Source organism: Hemiscyllium ocellatum, chromosome 4 (genome assembly GCF_020745735.1).
Source record: "Hemiscyllium ocellatum isolate sHemOce1 chromosome 4, sHemOce1.pat.X.cur, whole genome shotgun sequence".
Lineage (NCBI taxonomy): Eukaryota > Metazoa > Chordata > Chondrichthyes > Orectolobiformes > Hemiscylliidae > Hemiscyllium > Hemiscyllium ocellatum.
The window spans coordinates 52,611,420-52,634,333 of record NC_083404.1 but is presented as its reverse complement, the minus strand read 5'-3'; the positions used below and the strand labels follow the sequence as shown (position 1 = coordinate 52,634,333).

The window sequence follows — 22,914 nt, the reverse complement described above, 5'->3', positions numbered from 1 at the left end:
CTCTATTTCTGTGTTTTTAGTGATTACAAAGGTATCATCTCACATATCTGACCCAGAGTTTGGGTTGAATTTGCGGTAAGACTATTTGTTCTAACCTTTGCATTACCGCTTCTGCTGAGTCCAGAGATGAGTGAGCCCGTGGGTGTGCCATTGATTTGTTCATATATTTGGTTGTTGAATGTGAAGTGCGTTGTGAGGCACAGGTCCAGTAGTTTAAGAATGCCGTCTTTGTTGATAGGTTCCCCATCTTGTTGTATGTTCTGTATGCCCAGCAGGTTGGCTATTGTTTCTCTGGCTAGGGTTTTGTCGATAGAGGTGAACAGTGCCGTTAAATTGAATGAGACCATAGTTTCTTCCTTGTCTATGTGTGTATTTCTGATGATGTCTAAGAATTCCTGTGTTGACTGTATAGAGTGTCTGGATCCGCTGATCAGGTGTTTCAGTTTCTGCTGTAGTTCTTTAGCCAGTTTGTGTGATGGTGTCCCTGGTAGTGATACTATGAGTCTGAGTGGGATGTCTCGTTTGTGCATTTTAGGTAGTCCACAGAATCTGGTGGAGTTGTTGCTTTCAGGTTTCATTCTCTGTAGGTCAACCTGGTTATCTGTTCATTTTTTTGTAGGTTCCTCAGTGTGTTGTTTATCCTATTGATGAGCTGTGGGGTGGCGTCAAACTCCCTCTTTTGGTAGGTGTGGGTATCTGCAAGTAGTTTTTGCACTTTTTGGATGTACTCTGCTTTGTCCAGGATGACTGTCATTCTGCCTTTGTCTGCTGGTAGTATGATTCTTATCGTTCTTATCGTTTCTTAGTGCTTTTAGTGCTTCCCTCTCCTTGGTGTTGAGGTTACGTATTTGTCTTTTCCTTGTTATCAGGGGTACAATACTTTCTCTCACTGTTTGTTGTGCCTCTTCTGTCAGTTCATTGTTTCTGAGTGTGCATTCTAGTGCTGCTAGGAAGTCTGCTGTCTTGGCGTCCCTGTGGCTATGGTTGAGTCCCTTGGCCAGTATTGTTCTTTCCATGTCTGTGAGCTGTCTGTGGGAACGGTTTCGAACCCAGGAGTGTGTTGTGGTGTCCTCTCTGTGGTTTGTTGGTTTGGCCATTTTTTCTTTTAGTGCTTGTTTTTGCAGTGTGTGATCCTATCCTGTACTATGGTGATGGCTTGTTCTATAGTCCGGGTCCATTCCTGATTGGTGGTTTTTGAAATTAACAATTTTTGGCGCACAATTTAGAACATAGAACATAGAAAAATACAGCGCAGTACAGGCCCTTCGGCCTTCGATGTTGCGCCGACCAAAGCCTACCTAACCTACACTAGCCCAATAACCTCCATATGCTTATCCAATGCCCGCTTAAATGACCATAACGAGGGAGAGTCCACCACTGCTACTGGCAGGGCATTCCATGAACTCACGACCCGCTGAGTAAAGAATCTACCCCTAACATCTGTCCAATACCTACCACCCTGAATTTAAAGCTGTGTCCCCTAGTAACAGCTGACTCCATTAGCGGAAAAAGGTTCTCACTGTCAACCCTATCTAAACCCCTAATCATCTTGTACACCTCTATCAAATCTCCCCTAAACCTTCTTTTCTCCAATGAGAACAGCCCCAAGTGCCTCAGCCTTTCCTCATACGATCTTCCTACCATGCCAGGCAACATCCTGGTATAAACCTCCTCTGCACTCGTTCCAATGCCTCCACGTCCTTCCTATAGTATGGCGACCAAAACTGCACACAATACTCCAGATGAGGCCGCACCAGAGTCTTATACAACTGCAACATGACCTCAGGACTCCGGAACTCAATTCCTCTCCCAAAAAAGCCCAGTACACCATATGCCTTCTTCACAGCACTATTTATCTGGGTGGCAACTTTCAGAGATCTGTGTACATGGACACCAAGATCCCTCTGCTCATCCACACTACCAAGTAGCCTACCATTAGCCCAGTAATCCATCTTCTTGTTACTCCTACCAAAGTGAATGACTTCACACTTAACTACATTGAACTTTCTGCCACCTTTCTGCCTAGCTCTGCAACTTATCTATATCCCGCTGTAACCTGCCACATCCTTCTTCGCTGTCCACAACTCCACCGACTTTTGTGTCATCCGCAAACTTGCTCACCCAGCTTTCAAGCCCCTCCTCTAGGTCATTTATAAAAATGACAAACAGCAATGGTCCCAAAACAGATCCTTGTGGAACACCGCTAGTAACTGCACTCCAAGATGAATCTATGCCATCAACTACTACCCTCTGTCTCCTTCCAGCCAGCCAATTCCTAATCCAAACCTCTAATGCACCCTCAATGCCATACCTCCGTAGTTTTTGCATTAGCCTACCATGTGGTACCTTATCGAACGCCTTGCTAAAATCCATATACACCACATCTACTGCTTTACCCTCGTCCACTTCCTTGGTCACCTTCTCAAAGAACTCAATAAGGTTTGTGAGGCACGACCTACCCTTCACAAAACCATGCTGACTATCCTTGATCACATTATTCCTATCCAGATGTTCATAAATCCTATCCCTTACAATTCTCTCTAAGACTTTGCCCACAACAGAAGTGAGACTCACTGGCCTATAGTTACTCGGGCTATCCCTACTCCCCTTCTTGAACAAGGGGACCACATTCGCTATCCTCCAGTCTTCTGGCACTATTCCCGTAGACAACGACGACATAAAAATCAAGGTCAATGGCTCCACTATCTCCTCCCTAGTTTCCCAGAGGATCCTAGGATAAATGCCATCAGGCCCAGGGGAATTATCTATTTTCATCCTTTCCAGTATTCCCCAGACCTCTTCCCTACATAACTCAAGGTCATCCATTCTAATCACTTGTGACTCAATATTCACATCAGCAACAGTGTCCTGTTCCTGAGTGAATACTGACGAAAAGTATTGATTTAGTGTCTCTCCAATCTCCTCCGCCTCCACACACAACTTCCCACTACTATCCTTGACTGGACCGATACCTACCCTAGTCATCCTTTTATTCCTGACATACCTATAGAAAGCCTTGTCTGCTTTTTGTAGTCTGTTTTGTGTGTCTGTAATCATTATCTGGATCATCCTGAATCTGTCTGGCTGTGTCCCTGGCTTGTCGGTTGTTGACTGGTGGTCTGTATCTGACACATGGTGGAAGGATTCGATTCTTTCGGCATTCGTGCAGGAACCGGAGTTGTTCGTATGTGGCACTTAGGCAGTTGGCACAGGATGCCCATTTCCTGGCTTGTCTTAGCGTCTCTCGCCCGTAGGTGTTTAAAGTTTGGGAGAAGATTTGTAGCTCGGGTGCTCGTTGTTGTGGTTCTGTTCGCTGAGCTGGGAATTTGTGTTGCAGATGTTTCGTTCCCCGTCTAGGTGACATCCTCAGTGCTTGGGAGCCTCCCGTGAAGCGCTTCTGTGATGTTTCCTCCGGCATTTATAGTGATTTGTATCTGTCACTTCCGATTGTCAGTTCCAGCTGTCCGCTGCAGTGGCCGATGTATTGGGTCCAGGTCAATGTGCTTATTGATTGAATCTGTGGATGAGTGCCATGCCTCTAGGAATTCCCTGGCTGTTCTCTGTTTGGCTTGTCTTATAATAGTAGTGTTGTCCCAGTCGAACTCATGTTGCTTGTCATCTGAGTGTGTGGCTACTAAGGTTAGCTGGTCATGTTGTTTCGTGGCTAGTTGGTGTCCATGGATGCGGATCATTAGCTGTCTTCCTGTTTGTACTATGTAGTGTTTTGTGCAGTCCTTGCATCAACAAAACCCTAGCCAGAGAAACAATAGCCAACCTGCTGGACATACAGAACAGACAACAAGACAGGGAACCTATCAACAAAGACTGCATACTCAAACTACTGGACCTGTGCCTCACAACAAACTTCACATTCAACAACCAAATATATGAACAAATCAACGGCACACGCATGGGCTCACCCATCTCTGGACTCATAGCAGAAGCGGTAATGCAAAGGTTAGAACAAATAGTCTTACCGCAAGTTCAACCCAAACTCTGGGTCAGATATGTTAGATGATACTTTTATAATCATTAAAAACACAGAAATAGAGAACACACACCGGATCATCAACGCCACACTCACAGGAATCCGATTCACTAGAGAGGAAGAAAAGGACAACCAACTCCCATTCTTAGATGTGAGGGTACAGAGAACACCGAATGGAGAATTCAACCACAAAGGTATACAGGAAAGCCACACACACAGACCAAATCCTAAACTACAAAAGCAACCACCCCAACACACACAAAAGAAGTTGCATCAAGACACTGTTCAAAAGGGCCACAACACACTGCAGTACACCAGAACTGCAAAAAGAAGAAGAAGAATACCTATACAACGTAATCACTAAAACGGATACCCCCGCAATTTCATCAACGGGTGCCTAAGGGAAAGACAACAGAATGAGGACATGCTACAACTCAAAGGACTAGCCATGCAACCATACATCAAAAACACTTCTGAACTGACAGCCAGACTACTGCGACCACTAGGACTCATGACAGCATACAAACCAACAGCCACTCTCAGACAACAACTCACCAGAACGAAGGACCCGATACCCAGCATGAGCAAAACCAATGTAGTGTACAAAATCCCATGCAAGGACTGCACAAAACACTATATAGGACAAACAGGAAGACAGCTAACGATCCGCATCCATGAACACCAACTAGCCACAAAATTACATGACCAGCTATCCTTAGTAGCCACACACTCAGATGACAAGCAACATGAGTTTGACTAGGACAACACTCCTATTATAGGACAAGCCAAACAGAGAATAGCCAGGGAATTCCTAGAGGCATGGCACTCATTCACAGATTCAATCAATAAGCACATTGACCTGGACCCAATATACCGGGCACTGCAGTGGACAGCTGGAACAGACAACCGGAAGCGGTAGATACAAATCACTATAAATGCCGGAGGAAACATCACAGAAGTGCTTCACAGGAGGCTCCCAAGCACTGAGGATGTCACCTAGACAGGGGATGAAACGTCTGCAACACAAATTCCCAGCTCAGCGAACAGAGCCACAACAAGAGAATGTTAACCGAGACAGAAATATATATTTTACAACTCTGGACTAAAAATATTTGCTGAACGCACAAGTGAATGCACCAGGGGAAATACATTTAACCATCTTTAAAAATCTGGAACTAAGGGCCAAATGATAATCATGAAAAACCCGTCTGATTCACTACTGTCCTTTAGAAAAGGAAACGGATGTTCTTACCTGGTTTGATTGCGTGTGATTTCAGACGTGCAGCAATATGGTTGACTCTTAACTATTCTCTGGGCAATTTGGGATGGACTATAAATGCTTGCCTAGTCATTGATATCCACAATCGATGAGTCAACACAAACAACTTAGCAATATCTATTTTAATCACACCAACACCGATCTAATTATTGTACTTCATTTGCAAGTTTGCTGATGACACCACTGCTGTAGGTCAGATCTCAAACAATGACAAGACGAGTACAGGAAGGAAATAGAGTGCTTAATGGCATGGTGCAAAGACAACAATCCCTCTGTCAACATCAGCAAAATGAAGGAGCTGGTCACTGATGTCAGGAAGCGGAGTAGAGGGCACGCCCCTGTCTATATCAATGGAGCTGAGGTGGAGAGTCAAAAGCATCAAGTTCCTGGGAGTGATGATCACCAACAATTGGTCCTGATCCACTCATGTTGACATTATGGTCAAGAAAGCACAGTAACGCCTCTACTTCCTCAGGAGGCTAAGGAAATTCAGCATGTCCAGAAAGACTTACAAATTTATATAGATGCACCACTGAAAGCATCCTCTCTGGATGCATCACAACGTGATATGGCAACTATTCTTTCCAAGACCGAAAGAAATTATAGAGAATTGTGAACACAGCCCAGTTCATCATGCAAACCAGCCTCCCATCCATTGACTTCATCTATACTTCCTGCTGCAACCAACATAATCAAACAACCCCCTACCCTGGTTAAACTTTCTTCCACCCTCTTCTGTTCAGCAGAAGATATAAAAGGTGAATATAAATACAAACTGATTCAAGAACAGCTTCTTCCCTTCTGTTATCAGACTTTTGAATGGACCCCTTTAATGTTAATATTGATCTTTCTCTGCACCTTCCTGGCAGCTGTAATATTGTATATATCCTGCACTCTGCTGTATAACCCTGATGTAGTTCAACAGTACGATCTGCCTGTAAAGCACGTAAGACAACACTTTTCACTGTACTTCAGTACATGTGACAGTCATAATAATAAAAAAAATCAAAGTCAGATGCATATTCATTGGATGAATGTAATATCAAGACCTATGTGTCCTCTCAGAAACACTGTTTATAGTCATTATTGTGTTACTTGTCAAGATTTGGTTTGTGTAAATTGGCTGTCTTGTTACTTGACAATTCAATTGTGACTGCACTTGGAAAGTATTTCAGTGTCTGTAAAATGTTTTACAGACAGCCAGAGATTGTGAAAGATGCTACAGAAAATGCTAACTCTTCTTTATAATATATATTGTTTACCCAGCCATTCTGGAAACCACAACAAAAGTCACTGATAATATAATTAATAAACTGACACTAACAAGTTTGAAGTGCTTGTGCAGTTTGGTTTGTCTTTGTTACACATGAAAATGAACAGATACCAAGAGGGTACTTTCCCTTTGAGCTCATGCTTCTTTGAAGTCAGGAAAAAAGTCAACAGATTTAATATGTTAGTTATCAATCAAATAATATATAGTATTAAACATTCTACTTCCCTGATTCTGATTCAAAATTAGTTCCCATATATTTTTACTTGCACTCCATTTCTGTGAGCAAATCTGCATTTTCTGTGAAACAGGTTATGATCCATGCACAAAACATCACAGGGGAAATTATTAACCCTTGTACAACTGAAGCAAATAAATACAGCTTTCCCTCAAGGTTTCTGTGACCCAACAGAAAAGATCATTTATTAATTATGTGTTTGATAAAAAAAATCCAGTTCATCTAACATCCCTAAACACTCAGCCTATCCCTTAACCAGATTTGTGTTGTCTGTATCGAATTTTGTTTGCTAACATTTCAATCAAGCATGTTTGGACATATGTTAAAGGTGCTATACAAATACATGTAGTACATCTGAACTGATCTTTCTCTGTACCTTCTCTGTAGCTATAACACTATATTCTGTGTTTTGCTCTAATACTGATGTAAGGCCTGCTTTGTTTGGATAGCATGCAAAATAATACTTTTCACTGTATCTCAGGACATGTGACAGTAATAAATCAAATCAAAACATATTCCTGTACTTATAAACTTACACATGTTAATTTAAAAATATGCTTTAAATACCAGTGATCTTTTAGAGCCTTGTCAAGCCAATGTGGCAAAGACTTTTTTTAATGGTTCAAATGCCAACTATCACACTCAACAGTCATGGATCATTGCAGCAACACATACATGGTTTAAAACTCCAAACTGAATAACGAGGAAGAGCTTGCCCTATTTCCTCATAAATTTAAATATCATCTGCCAACAGAACTGTGAATCAAAAATAACAAAAATATAAACACAAGAGAAGGACCACAGAAGAAATTAATCAAGACTAGCATTCATATATATACTTTAAACATATGCTCACTCTGACATTAAAACCAAACTGAATGAATAATGATGTATTGTCACTTGTACGCGACTGAAAAACACAGTAAAATACAGTGAGAAGCTTTAACTGTCACCACAATCCAGCACCATTTTGAAAAGCTTAAGAATAAAAGAATAAAACAATGTAGCTGAAAGAAAGTCCATCTTTGTTGAGCTTTTGTCATGCGGATCCTATGCTGCACCCACTGAGTCAGGAGTCACATGTAGACCAGAGTGGGCACTTCTTGGGCCCTTTCATCAGCTCCTGTCGCTTGGAGATCTCACCTCCATCACAGCCCATGGTGCCCTGGAGACAGACAGTGTTGAAGAAACTCAGCAATTCTGCCAAAACTCAAAATGTTAATCATAGAATCACAGAATTCCTCCAGTGTGGAATCAGACCATACGACCCATAAAGTCCATATTGACCCTCCAAAGAACATCTCACCCAGACCGACTCCTTGTAACCCTGTATTTCCCACAGATAATCCTCATAGCCTGCACATCCTGAACATTGAGAAAATTTATCACAGCCAATTCACCTGAACTGCACATCTTTGTACTGCTGGAGGAAACCCAAGCACTCGGACAAAACCCACACAAACACCAGGAGAATGTGCAAACACCACTCAGTTGCCAGAAAGTAGAATTGAACGCAGGTCCCTTGCACTTCAAGATAATAATAATGTTTAACCTTTGAGTAGCAACCCTGCATGCATCAACTAAGTAGCGCCTCGACATACGAACGATCCCGTTCACGAACAAATCAGTTTACGAACAGGATTGTACGTAAAACTTTGCTTCAACGTATACATGAAATTCAAAGTACGAATGCAAAAAGCCCGTGTGCAACCACGTGGTTTCATTGTTCTGCTTTGCTATGCACTTGTTGAACGCAAAAGTTCTCGGGGCCCACGTGATCTCATTCAGTTCGTCTTTGGCGCATGCGCTGTGAACAGCATTCGTTGCTACGTCCAAGCATTCTTGCGCTATCCGAACAATGGGAAAAATTGATTCGGTTCGTGAACCGGGTTCCGGAACGGATTAAGTTCGTAAGTCGAGGCGCTACTGTATATCAGAGCTGACTGAACAAACAACCTAACTTGATGATAGAACCGCATAAGATCGACAACAGCTCCAGCCCAGACAAAACCCAGCCAACTAATATATTTTCTTGCTTATACAACAAAAATCTGTTAGAAAAGCTGTTTTGAAAGAAGTGAATTCTCAGGTCCATCATCACAATTATACAAACTGCCAACTGCCCAACTGTTAGGGTGTTGCATATAATAAAGTCGACAGAACAAAGATAACGTTTTCAATACAAAAGCAAGAACTGACAATACTGGGAATCTGAAATAACAACAGAAAATGCCAGAAATACTCAGCAGGTCAGGCAACATCTGTAGAAAGAGAAGCACAGAGTTAATTTTTCAGGTCAATCCTGAAGTGTAAGGAGTTTTTGTAATTTTGTACTAAAATATTAGGAGCATAGTTTTTGGAGATAATTTTAGAACATCTAAAATTGAGTGTATTTCAAAAGGACATAGTACACACTGAAACAGGGAGAGAAAATCTATTTTCAGACTTACCTTCAAGCTCAGTAAGTGCAAGAGCAACATCTGTCGTGACTTCAATTCCAGTGTTAATAGACACATGACATGTTTTTAGAGAGGACACTGCTGAATCCACAGAGTTGAAGGAGATCACAGGCATTATGGTTGACCGTCCAGGCATCCTGTAATAATGTCAACCTGTGCACAGTAATAACAGATGATAAAGCAACACATTTAAATTAAATCTATATTAGTTCCTTTTCCAATCTAAAATCAGAGAATTCAGATCTTTACAGGATTAAACTGGCACTGCTTAGTCACTTTTAAAAAGTCTAATCAATGAAATGAAATGAAATGGAAATACAAGAGAAATGATAATCAAATTTATGACACATTTGGGAGATTTCCAGTCTGACAAACTCAATTTCTTGCTTGCTGGGTTCATGAAAGAACTCGGAGGTAAATTGAAAATGTCTGCCTTTGCAATGCATCAATTAAAGATCTGGAGGAATACATATAGGCTATGCAGAGTAAAGACTGACTAAAGATTTGTGACTAGAAAGTAAGTTGTCTATTCAATCTTCAAAAGAGACCAAGATCATCTCAAACAACAATGACATCTTCCTGACTTTGCTTAGATAACTCAGAATCAACTTTATGGAAGCTGGTCATTTTCAGCTGCACAGAGGAAGCACATTTCCCATCTAGTCAACAATTCCAATATTATGATAGATTAGTAATGATGAGAAGACAAATAGTAATAATTTCCAATTATTAACAAGACAGCATTCTCACCAAGGAATTAAAGGGAAATTTGAAAAAGGGACAATTACATTGAAACATGGTCTAAGATTTCACATCAAAGAGAAATTAAATAATTGATTGAAATTAAGAACTAAAAGGACATACTTTTAAAATGGATTATCTTATGAGGAGAGATTAGGAACAAATGTAATAGAAGGAAATTTGGCCTAACAAGCCGCCTCGATCACTTCAAATTAGTCCTTCATGGTTGATCTACGTCAACGCCATTTTTCTTTAACATCCATTTCTCTAGAAATCTTTACTAACTTGAAATCCATTGATCTCTGCTTTGAATACATGTAATGACTAAAACTCATCAACCCTCTGGGTAGAGCATTCCAAACATTAATAGTGATAAAAGTGATTAAATTCCTCCTCAGTCCAGTCTTAAATGCCCTCTGATTCTTAGACTGTGTCTCCTACGTCTAGGCACCCCAGCCTGATGGAGCATCCTTGTTTAACTTATCTCATAGACACCTGTTAGAATCGGTTAGATTAAGATAGTGTAAACTAGGCATTAAGAAGAAGTAATTACTTAAAACAGCATAAAAGTCTTCAGGAGTTTGATATGATACATGCATAGGAAAATAATGTGTCTAGTTGGAAAATCTAGACAGATTCATACAGTCTTAGAACAAGGTATCAACCTTTAGAATGAAAAAGTAGCATAAGTTTTTAAATCAAAATGCATTCATCAATAAATCCAAGGAATTGTCCATCTTAGAGATCTGCTGACGGTCAATATATATTCAAGAGACATCGACTCTCCTACTCCTTGGATACAGCCTGACTTGCTGTGCTTTTCCAGCAGCACACTCTCAACTCTGATATCCAGCATGTGCAGTCCTCACTTTCTCCCAATACAGTACCAAGTCAAGATGGTGTCCAACATGGAGGGGAACCTGGAAGCAGTTATGCTCTCATATCTGCTGCCCTTGTCTGACTATGTGGTAGAGATTATGGTCAACTAGGAGAAAATGCAGATTGCAGATGCTGGAGATCAGAGTCGAAAAGTGTGGTGCTGGAAAAGCACAACCAGTCAGACAGCATCCGAGGAACAGAAGAATCAACTTTTCAAGCATGAGTTCTTCTTGAAGTTATGGGTTTGGAAGGTAATGCGTGTGGGGCCAGTGAGATTCCGCACTTTGTAGATGGTACACATCGCTGCCATTGTACATCAGTGAGGGGAATGACTGCTGAAGGTGATTGATGGAGTGCCAATCAAATGGGCAACTTTGTCCTAGATGGTATCAAGCTTGAGAGTTGATGTAGCTATACTCAACCATCACACATCTGATTGAAGACCACAAGACAAAGGAGTCATATAGCCCATTGACTTCACTCCATTATTCAAACAGATCATGGTTGATGTGACTTCAAGTTTAATCCCCAGAATCCTTGATTCTTTTACTGATTAGCATTCTAGGAGAAAGCGAGGACTGCGTTTCAAGAATAAACTCTGCATTAGGAATGGAGGGGGGTGGGGGGGGTCCCAGCTACATTCCCCGCTCCATCAGCCCCACTCCCTCCCATTTATCTCTGTCCCCTTGGACCACCCCCTTATTCCTGACGAAGAGCTAATGCTCGAAATGTTGACTCTCCTGCTCCCTGGATGCTGCCCTTGTCTTTGTCTCTGATTAGAGATCTGTCTATCAGAGTTTTGAAGATACTTAATAACTCAGCTTCAATAGCCCTCTGGGGTAAAGAATTTTGCCCACAGATTCACCACCTTCAGAGAAAACGTTCCCTCTTGTTTCTCAATTAAATGGATGACTCCTTATTCTGTGATTAAGCGCTCTGGTCTTCAACTCTCACAAGGGAAACAACCTCTTTGCATCTTTCCTGTCAAGCCCCCTTAACGATCTTGGTTGTTTCAATAAGGTTTCCTGTCATTTTTCTAAATTCCACTGAGTACGAGCCCAACTTACTCAACCTCTTCTCATTAGAGGATCTTTCCATACCCAGGGATCAGCCTAGCAAACCTTCTCTGGACTGTCTCTAACACTAGTTTATTTTTCCTTAGATAAGGGGACCAAACTATTGACAGTATTCCATCTGTCGTCTGACTGTGCCTTGCATATTTTTGACAAGACCTCCCTACTTATATACCCTATTCCCTTTGAAGTGGAGGTCAACATACCATTTGCCTTCCGAATTACCCAATTAAGTTGGATGCTTGTATTTTTGAGATTCATGCACTTGGACCTGAAAACACTTCGTGATGCAGCTTTCAGCAGTCTTCCCTATTAAATATTAAGCTTTGGTTTCTTCCTTCCAAAGTGTACAATCTCATATTTGTCCATATTTACATTCTATCTGCTAAATTTTGCCCCACTGACTTAACCTATCTATATCCCACTATAGAATCCTCATGTCATCGTCATTACTTGCCTTTCCACCACTTTGAGTGTCACACACAAATCTGGCAATATCACATTCACTTCTGTCATTTAAGTCCTCAGAATATAAAGAATTGTAGACTGAGCAATGATCGGTGTGGTCCTCCAATGGTTACATGTTGCCATCCTGAAAACGCCTTCTATCTCAATCTTCTATTGTTTAGCCAATCTTCTAGCCATACCTACATAGTATGCCCAACACCATAGCTTATCTTATTTAGTCTAATGTATAGTACCTTATCAAACTCCTTCTGAAAATCCAAATATATTACATCTACTGCTTTCCCCCTAGTTAGCTTTATATCTCCTCAATAAACTGCAACAAACTTGTCAGGCTTGACTTCCCCTTCATGAAGCCATTATGACACTGCTCGAGCATATTAGGTGTTTCTAAGTAGCTTATTATAAAGGATGGAATAGCAGACCAAGTTTCCCCAATGTCAGGTGTGAAGCCAACTGGCAAATAGTTATTCATTTTTTGCCATTGTACTTTGAATTTAGATTTGTGACTTTTTGACTTTGTGCCTTGTAAATGGTAGACAGAAGTTAAATTACTCGTGCAAGATTCCTGTTCTCTGAAATGCTCTTACAGTGACAATACTTCAACTGATGGTCCAGTTCCATTTCTGGCCAAGTCTCCAGGATGCTGATACTGGAGATTCTGTAATGATTCCTCCACTGAATCTCAAGGAGTAATCTCACTTATTCAAGATAGCCATTGCCCAGAACATATGGCGCAAATGTTATTTGCTGCTTATCAACATGAACCTGGAATATGTCCAGATCTAGCTACATATGTACATACACTTCAGTATCTGAGGAATCATCAGTGAACAGTCTAATTTCTGACCTTAGCATGGAGGAAAGGTCATCGGAGAAGCAGCTGAAGATAACTGGACTTCGGACACTATTTTAGGGAATTCCTGAAGAGTTGCCCTGCAGACAAGATGTTTGACCTCAAACAACCACACTCACCTTCGTCTGGGCTAGGTGTGTCTTAAAGCATTGGAGAGTTTTCCCCTTCATTACATTCATTTTGCACCTCACATCTGGATTTCAACTGTTTTGTCCACATTTGGACCAACGCTGCAACATGGTCAGGAGCCGAGTACCCCTGGTGGAATCCAAACTGTCAGCACGTTATTTCTTTTCAAATACCACTTGAAAGCACTGTTGATGACACCTCCCAACACTTCACTGATGACAAAGAGTAGACTGATGGAGTGGTAACTGGCTGAGCTTGATTTGTCCTGCTTTTTATGCACAGGACATACCCAGGCAATTTTCAGGTAGATGCCAATGTTGTAGCTGTACTGCAGCACTTTGACTACGTATGCAACTAGTTCTTCAGCAGTATTGCCAGGACCCACTGCCCATCTGTGCTGTATCTGCCATGCATTTGCTGCTCTCAGCCTGCCCGGGTTGGACTGGAGCATCTCTGCATCCTCCTGGAGTTTTGCCCAGCTTTGTGTCATCTGCAAATTGAGATGTTACATTTGGTTCCCCCATCTAAATCATTAGGGTTATTGTGGATGGTTGGGGTCCTAGGTGTCAGTCCCTCACTGGTCACTGCCTGTCATTCAGAAGGAGACCCATTTGTTTCCTGCCTGATACCCATTTTTCAGTCCATCTCATTGCCCCTGGTCCTGTGAGCTTTAATTTTAAACATTACTTTCTTAAGGGCTTTCTGAAGTGTCCAAGTTGGCTGCATTCTGGCTTCTCCAGTCAGCTCTGCTGTTGCATCCTCGAGGGATTCCAGTGGATTTGTCAGGCATGATTTCCCTTTTGTAAATCTATGCTGTGTCTGATTCTACCACTGTTTTCTAATTGCTTTGCTACAAAATCCTTAATAATGAATTCTAGCATCTTTCCCACTACTAATGTTAGACTCACTAGCTTATAATTCAGTTTTCTCTCCACCTTTTCAAAGAGTATGGTTACATTAGCTACCCTCCAATCTGTAGGAACTATTCCAGAGTCTAAAGTATCTTGGAAGATGACCACTAATGCATCCACTATTTCTACGGCTACTTTCTTAAGAACTCTGGGATGTAGATTATCAGGCCCTGGGGATTCATCAGCCTTCAACCCCACCAATTTCTCTAATATTACTTCTGTACTGATACAGATTTGCTTCAGCTTCTCCCTCTCACTAAACCCTGTGTTCCCATACAATTTATAAAGTCACAGAGACGCACAGCATGGAAACAGACCCTTCAGTCTAACTCATCCATGCCGACCAGATATCCCATCCCCATCCAGTCCCACCTGCCAGCACCTAGCCCATATCCCTCCAAACCCTTCCTATTCATATACCCATCCAAATGCCTCTTAAATGTTGTAATTGTACCAGCCTCCACCACTTCCTCTGGCAGCTCATTCCATTCACTTACCACCCTCTGCGTGAAAAGATTGCCCCTTAGGTCTCTTTTATATCTTTCCCCTCTCATTCTGGACTCCCCAACCCCAGGGAAAAGACTTTGTCTATTTATTCTATCCGTGCCCCTCATAATTTTGTAAACCTCTATAAGGTCTCCTCTCAGCCTCCAACGCTCCAGGGAAAATAGCCCCAGCCTGTTCAGCCCCTCCCTATAGCTCAAATCCTCCAACCCTGGCAACATCTTGTAAATCTTTTCTGAACCTTTTCAGGTTTCACAATATCTTTCCAATAGGAAGGAGACCAGAATTGCACGCAATATTCCAATAGCGGCCTAACCAATATCCTGTACAGCCATAACATGACCTCCCAATTCCTGTACTCAATACTCTGACCAATAAAAGAAAGCATACCAAACGCCTTCTTCACTATCCTATCTACCTGCGACTCCACTTTCAAGGAGCTATGAACCTGCACTCCAAGGTCTCTTTGTTCAGCAACACTCCCTAGGACCTTACCATTATGTGTATAAGTCCTGCTAAGATTTGCTTTCCCAAAATGCAGCACCTCACATTTATCTGAATTGAACTCCATCTGCCATTTCTCAGCCCACTGGCCCATCAGGTCATGATCCTGTTGCAATCTGAGGTAACCTTCTTCACTGTCCACTATACCTCCAAATTTGGTGTCATCTGCAAACTTGCTAACTGTACCTCGTATGCTCGCATCCAAATCATTTATGTAAATGACAAAAAGTAGAGGACCCAGCACCGATCCTCGTGGCACTCCACTGTTCACAGGCCTCCAGTTTGAGAAACAATTCTCCACCACCGCTCTCTGTCTTCTACTTTTGAGCCAGTTCTGTATCCAAATGACTAGTTCTCCCTGTATTCCGTGAGATCTAACCTTGCTAACCAGTCCCCCATAGGGAACCTTGTCAAACGCCTTATTGAAGTCCATATAGATCACATCTACCGCTCTGCCCTCATCAATCCTCTTTGCTACTTCTTCAAAAAACTCAATCAAGTTTGTGAAACATGATTTGCCACACACAAAGCCATGGTATGTTATTCATGTCCTCCTTTGTGAAGACAGAAGCAAAGTATGCAAAGCTTGAACATGATTCCTTTGTTACTTTGTAGAGAACAAGTTCCTGTGTATGAATGGATGCTACCCCTCTTGCAAAAATATATGTGCCAAGTTATAAGCTTGACTAATTATCTTAGATTAATTGTTTGCGTTGCTATCAGTGCACTCTAGATTATTCAGAAAATTCTGCCTCATCACATTTTGTTGTGAGTTTTGCTAGCGTGGACATTTTCTCAACATGGAGATAAATTTTTTGTGATCTTAGAATCTGTAAGAATTTTCTTGCAGATCTCAATATCCCGACTCAGGCGACTGACTGTGTGGAGTTTGCACGTTCTCCCCGTGTCTGCGTGGGTTTCCTCCGGGTGCTCCGGTTTCCTCCCACAGTCCAAAGATGTGCGGGTCAGGTGAATTGGCCATGCTAAATTGCCCGTAGTGTTAGGTAAGGGGTAATGTAGGGGTATGGGTGGGTTTCGCTTCGGCGGGTCGGTGTGGACTTGTTGGGCCGAAGGGCCTGTTTCCACACTGTAAGTCTAATCTAATCTAATCTATGTAATCTTGTTAAAAAAAAAATTAAGTGGGCGGCACGGTGGCACAGTGGTTAGCACTGCTGCCTCACAGCGCCTGAAGACCCGGGTTCAATTCCCGACTCAGGCGACTGACTGTGTGGAGTTTGCACGTTCTCCCCGTGTCTGCGTGGGTTTCCTCCGGGGGCTCCGGTTTCCTCCCACAGTCCAAAGATGTGCGGGTCAGGTGAATTGGCCATGCTAAATTGCCCGTAGTGTTAGGTAAGGGGTAATGTAGGGGTATGGGTGGGTTTCGCTTCGGCGGGTCGGTGTGGACTTGTTGGGCCGAAGGGCCTGTTTCCATACTGTAAGTCTAATCTAATCATTTTAGGTTGGCAAGAATTGAAGTTAGATTTTGTAGGAAATGATTAGAAACTCTGCACTTGGAGTTATGAGGACACATCAGATAATAGGTTATTGTTCTGTGAAAGCTGGCCCATTTTGAAGGATATTTCAGTGAACTCCGAAACCCAAGGCAGCCTATGAGGATCCAGTTCTGGGACTGAGATCACAGTCTTTTTCTGTGATCACAGTAGCTACTCTCTACCAAATCAAAATGCAGTACTGATCTACAGGGCGCTGAGCTAGGCAGCAGTATCCCAACTTGCAGGTCTTGAATTTATAACCACTTCACAAACTCGGTCTCCTTGCTCTTCAAGAGAGGAGGCAAGGCAGTTTGAAATTCCCTGGCTGTTCTTCATCCTCCTTTAGACTGCCTGCAGTTTTGGTCCTTCTACAGCAACAGTCAGGCCACTATGCATACATAGCAACCCTATCATTGGGATGTCAGGTGATGAAACAAGAAAATATACTGTTGTATTAGTGTGCCAAGCCAGTGATGTACGAGATATAAAGACAATATATCTGTTGACCATTTACTCCAGGAAACTGAAGCAGCATGGGCATGCTGAGATATGCCAGCTCCATACTTCACTGCTCATGGTCTTGACACCCTGGTCCAGACATTTGGAGGGACATACTCGGCCCAATAGTTCACAAGACTGCTCCATCTTCACTAAGAAGGGAGGAATCTACATCACTCAGATTGTCGGTGTCTTGGGAGCATTAATGAATATGGGGGTGTAGTGCCACCAGTGCTTTATTGACCTGCTGCCTTTGGCAAGGGGAGGATGAATTCAATCACCTAATGTTTCACTTTGTTTCACATTTAACACATTTACAGTGTACTCGGCATATGCTGCATGAATTGAATCTTGGAGGACTGGGCCAAAGTCACTGACATAGTGACAATCGTTAAGGCTACTAGCAAGGTGATGCCGTTTCAAACTAAATGGAGAAGAGTTCTTTCTCTGTCCAAACAGAAACCCCCCTCAATCTTAGTCAAATTGTCAAGAACAAGTCAGCACAGTTTTACAGTGAAAGGCAGGAGGTTTAGAGGGGATTTGATGAAAACCTTTTTCACCCAGAGGGTGGTCGGGGTCTGGAAGACACTGCAATGCACATATGGGAAACCCCCTCAACCTTTAAAAAGTACTTGGATGAGCACCTGAAGTGTCATAGTTTTCAAGGAAATGGGCCTGGTGCGGGAAAGTGGAACTAGGATAGGTATCAGTACATTTCTGGCAGTACAGACCCATGGACCGAACAGCATCTTCCAGAAGTATGATTCTATGAATTTCTTGATAATACAGAGCAAATCAAATTGTTTGAAATCCATGATAGGGATGGCAGGAGGTGGCTTAGATGGATCATCATCTCAGCACTTCTGACTGAAGATGCATGCAAATGCATTAACCTTGCGTTTTACACAGATATTCAGGTTTTCTGCATCTTCAAAGATGGAGGAATAAAAATCAAAACAATGGCACTTTAAAAGGGAGAGAGGAAGACAAAGAAAGCACATGGTCAGCCAGGGAGAGAGAGAAAGAAACAAACACTGCAAGCTGACACAGCAATGAATCTGCACAGTTACTGCCTTTGCTGCTGAATTCAAATATCTCTGGATGGAATGAACTGCCAGAGAAAATGGTGGAGGCTAGTACAATTGCAGCATTTAAGAGGCATCTGGATGGATATATTAACAGGATGGTTTAGAGGGATATGGGCCAAGTACTGGCAAATGGGACTAGATTAGGTTAGGATATCTGGTCAGCATGGACAAGTTGGACCGAAGGGTCTGTTTCCGTGCTGTACGTCTCCATGACTCTCCGAGGACATTTCTGAACCTTCCGCCTCCCATTCTCTGGTGGATGTGGCAGGGATATGGAGAGAGTGCATAATGGTAGTATTGAGAGGCAAGATCAGCTATACCATTGTTGAATGATGGACCTGATTCAAAGAGTCTTAGTCTGGCTCCTATCCAAAACCTCCTGGCTTTGGAACTGAAGACTTATGCAGCAGAAAAAGCCAAGCCTCTGACCAAGTTGCTAGCACAAGCTCAACACTAGCATCCACACAGAAATTGTCTAGTTAATTCTTGTCAACAAGAAACAGAACAAATACCATATGGCCAATTTTTGCCCCATTCATCACTTATTCATCAGCACAGTAATAGAAAGTGCTGTTGCAAGTAGTATTTATTGAACAATAGCAAGTTCACCAATATAGGTCAAATCCAACTTCGTCAATTGTTGCCTCATCAGTCTATTCTCAATCATTATAAAGTGATGGAAGGGGTTGCCAACAATGCTATCACATGGCAATTCCTCAGCAGCTCACTGACACTCAGTCTGGGTTCTAATATGGCCACTCCTCTCCTGACTTCATTACAGTCACGGTCCAAACACAGACAAAAATAACAGAGGGGAGAGTGATTTCTCTTAACATCAGGAGAGCATTTGACTCAGTGCAACATCATTAGGGAGGAAAACACTGTTGCTTGGCATTATACCAAACACAAAGGAAAATGGCTCTAGTTCTGTTCTCAGGCACAGTATATCACTGCAACAGTGCCTGAGGGTAGTGTTCGTGGCCCAACCATCTTCCGCTAACCAAAGACCTTCCTTCCATCATAACTTCAGAAGTCAGGATGTACAGTGATGTACAATGTTCAGCATGATTTACTACTCTTAAGGTACTGAAACAGTCAACATTTATGTGCAGCATGAATTGAATAACATACAAGCTTGAGTTAAGTAGCATGGCAGATTAGTATGACACAAATGCTAGTCAATGACAACATTCAACAAGGAAGAATTTAACCATCTCCCTTTGGCATTCAATGGTATTATGATCAAATAAATTTCCATTAATATCCAGGTGATTAACCATTGACTAAAATTTAATGGATCCCGCATGAGACTAACCCACTTCCAGATTCTCCAAAGTCTGTACACTGTTTAAGGCAGAGTTAAGCGTGTAATGGAAGAAGCTCCACTTAGTCAAATGAATATAACTCTCTGGATGTAGCTTTCCTCACTGAGTTAGAAGGCTCATTTTCAGATGTTTTGTCACCATACTAGGTAACATCATCAGTGGGCTTCCGGATGAAGCATTGGTGGTATGGCCCACTTTCTATTTATGTATTTAGGTTTTCTTGGGTTGGTCATGCCATTTCCTGTTCTTTTTCTCGGGGGGTGGTAAATGGGATCCAAGTCAATGTGTTTGTTGATAGAGTTCCGGTTGGAATGCTATGCTTCTCGGAATTCTCACGCACGTCTCTGTTCGACTTGTCCTAGAATGGATGTGTTGTCCCAATTGAAATGGTGTCCTTCCTCATCTGTATGTAAAGATACTGGTGAGAGTGTGGCTAGTTGATATTCATGTATCCTGGTGGCTAGTTTTCTGCCTGTTTGTCCAATGTAGTGTTTGTTACAGTTCTTGCAAGGTAGTTTGTGAATGACATTAGTTTGGCTTGTTGTCTGTATAGGGTCCTTCACGTCCATTAGATGCCATTTTAGTGTGTTGGCGGGTCTGTGGGCTACCATAATGCCAAGAGTTCTGAGTAGTCTGGCAGTCATTTCCAAGATGACTTTGATGTGGGGGAGAGTGGCTAGGGTTTCTGGACGTGTTTTGTCTGCTTGTCTGGGTTGGTAGCTGAGAAATTGGCAGACTGTGTTCAATGGGTACCCGTTCTTTTTGAATAGACTGTATAGGTAATTTTCCTCTGCTCTGCAGTGTGTGATGTTTCGTTGAAATAATGTTCTGATGCAGCTTCATTTGTGGATGTTGAGGTGATTGCTTCTGTAGTTCAGTATTTGGCTCATATGTGTAGTTTTCCGGTCGATGCTGGTTTGAAGTTCCAAACTGCCATTCCTCTAGCGCGACATCTAGGAATGGCAATTTGTTGTTGTTTTCCTCCTCTTTAGTGTATTTATGCCAGTAAGGGTATTATTGATGGTCTTGACGGTTTCCTCTATTTGTTTCCTGTAGTGATGACAAAGGTGTCATCCACATAGCATACCCAAAGTTTGGGATGGATGGTTGGCAGAGCTGTTTGTTCGAGCCTCTGCATGACTGCTTCTGCTAAGAACCCTGACATCGGAGATTCCTCGCCACAAAAAGACATGACCCACTCTCAGTTGTATCTTTACATATAGTTGCGGAAGGACACCACTTCAACTGGGATAACACATCTATCCTAGGATGAGCCAAACAGAGACACGCATGAGAATTCCTAGAAGCATGGCATTCCAACCAGAACTCTATCAACAAACACATTGACTTGGATCCCATTTCCCATCCCCTGAAAAAAAGAACAGGAAATGGCATCACCAATGTAAGGAATCCTAAACACATAAATCGAAAGCGGGCCATACCATCAGTGCTTCATCTGGAGGTTCACTGTTGATGTTACCTAATATGGTGACAAAATGTCTGAAAACGAACCTTCCAGCTTAGTGAGAGCAAACCTACACCCAGAACCTCAACCTGAGCTACACATCTTCTCAAAACTTGTAAATACAACTCTAGTAACACATACAGTTCAACGCCATGCAGGATGAAGCAACCCAAATGAGATGCAATCCTTCCACAATCTTAAACATTCAACTCTCACACCAACAGGGCACAGCTTGTAATTTGTTCAGCAGTGTATATAAATTTATAGGATATACTGCAATAAATTTGGCAAAGATCCTTCAACAGTACCTTCCAAACCCACAACACTTACCACCAAAAAAAAATCATAAGCAGAAACATGGCAACATCACCTGCAAGTTCTCCTCAAAGCTACAAACCATTCTAACATTGAACCTTAATTCCTTCACGATCGCAGGTCACAAAAATCTGGAACACCTTTCCTATCAACATGAGATAGACTACAGGGGTTCAAGAAAACAGTTCAATACCTCCTTCACAAGGGTGCTTAGGGATGGACAATAAATGATAGCCTTACCAGAAATTCTCACTTGCGATGAACAAATAAAACTAACAGGCTATCTGATTCAGTAGAAGAACCACGAGCACTGAACCAATTGGTCGTATGCGGCGACTGTGTGCAGTTAACTTTGTGATCCTCAGCTTAACCCAGAAATTTCTAAATTACTTTTTATTTCCATAAATGCCAATCAATATTTCTTTAAAGAAAAAAAATACTGGAAATTCTCAGTTGGGGAAGCAGTGTTTGCAGACAAAAAGGAAATATTTCAGCTCTGAATATCAGCCTGAAAGGTTAGCCCTGTTTCAATCTCCACAGAAGCTGTCATATCTGCTGAGTATTTCCAGCAATCTGTTTCTATGTCTGATTTCCAGGACCCGCAGTGCAGGGCTTTTGTATCATTTTGAAGACATTTGTGAAATGTTGATAAACAAGCAACTAATTTTGATCACTTTGAAAAATCAACAATTTTCCTCTAACTAAACAGAGGGTCATGAATTGAAATGTATTTATATGCTTGAATTGTTCGTAAAGTCATATAAGTGACAAGGTGAACATTTCCCTCTCTCCCTCTCCAGTAGATGCTATTTATCCCAGTCTGCTTATTACATTTTTTGTTTGTTTGTAAACTAACTCGGCTCCTCAATGCAGAAACTCCAAAACAACACCCAGTCACTAGATTCAAAACAACGGCCAGTTCACATCTGTTGATACAAATTAAATTACACGAATGTAACTCACAGACCACACAACTGTCTAGGCCTTTCCCCGCTCCGCCGCCACTTTACGTTTCAAATGGTGTCACGCAGGGCACGGTGGGACACGTAGTCTACAGCCACCCCGCTCCTCGACTTCCAGGATCCCCATGTGAAAGAAACTACAAATCCCAGCATACATTGCACCTGCCCTCCCAACAACGGCTGAATCCCTGGTGCGCATGTCTCTTTTGTGGCTGCTCCCTGCTGCTGCTGGCGGCTCCTAGCGCCCAAAAAGAATACAGCAACAAACTGCTGCAAAAAGAATGATGGAGATGACAGGAGGTCAGGTCAGGCAGCATTCATAGAGACAGAGCAAGCAGAGAGAGTAAGCTCACCTTTTGATTCGAAATGAATGTTCATCGCAGCTAACGTGAAGTGTGGACAGGACTTGGAGGTACCGATGTTGGACTGGGGTGTACAAACTTAAAAATCACACGACACCAGGTTATAGTCC

General features: G+C 42.2%; 1 protein-coding gene across 2 annotated transcripts in view; it reads right to left on the bottom strand.

Annotated features, from left to right (window-relative positions):
* The window catches only part of nsmce2 (NSE2 (MMS21) homolog, SMC5-SMC6 complex SUMO ligase), a 176,386-nt gene extending 153,874 nt beyond the window's left edge, over positions 1–22,512 (bottom strand). The window contains exons 1-2 of one of the 2 annotated variants that reach the window (XM_060824262.1): positions 22,444–22,512; positions 9,226–9,387 (exon numbers count right to left, since the gene is read on the bottom strand). In XM_060824262.1, the coding sequence (XP_060680245.1) occupies positions 9,226–9,370 (145 nt within the window). In that variant the 5' untranslated portion in view covers positions 9,371–9,387; positions 22,444–22,512. The remainder of the gene's footprint in view (positions 1–9,225; positions 9,388–22,443) is intronic. The other variant, XM_060824263.1, reaches the window with a different exon arrangement.
* Between the last annotated feature and the right edge of the window lie 402 nt (positions 22,513–22,914).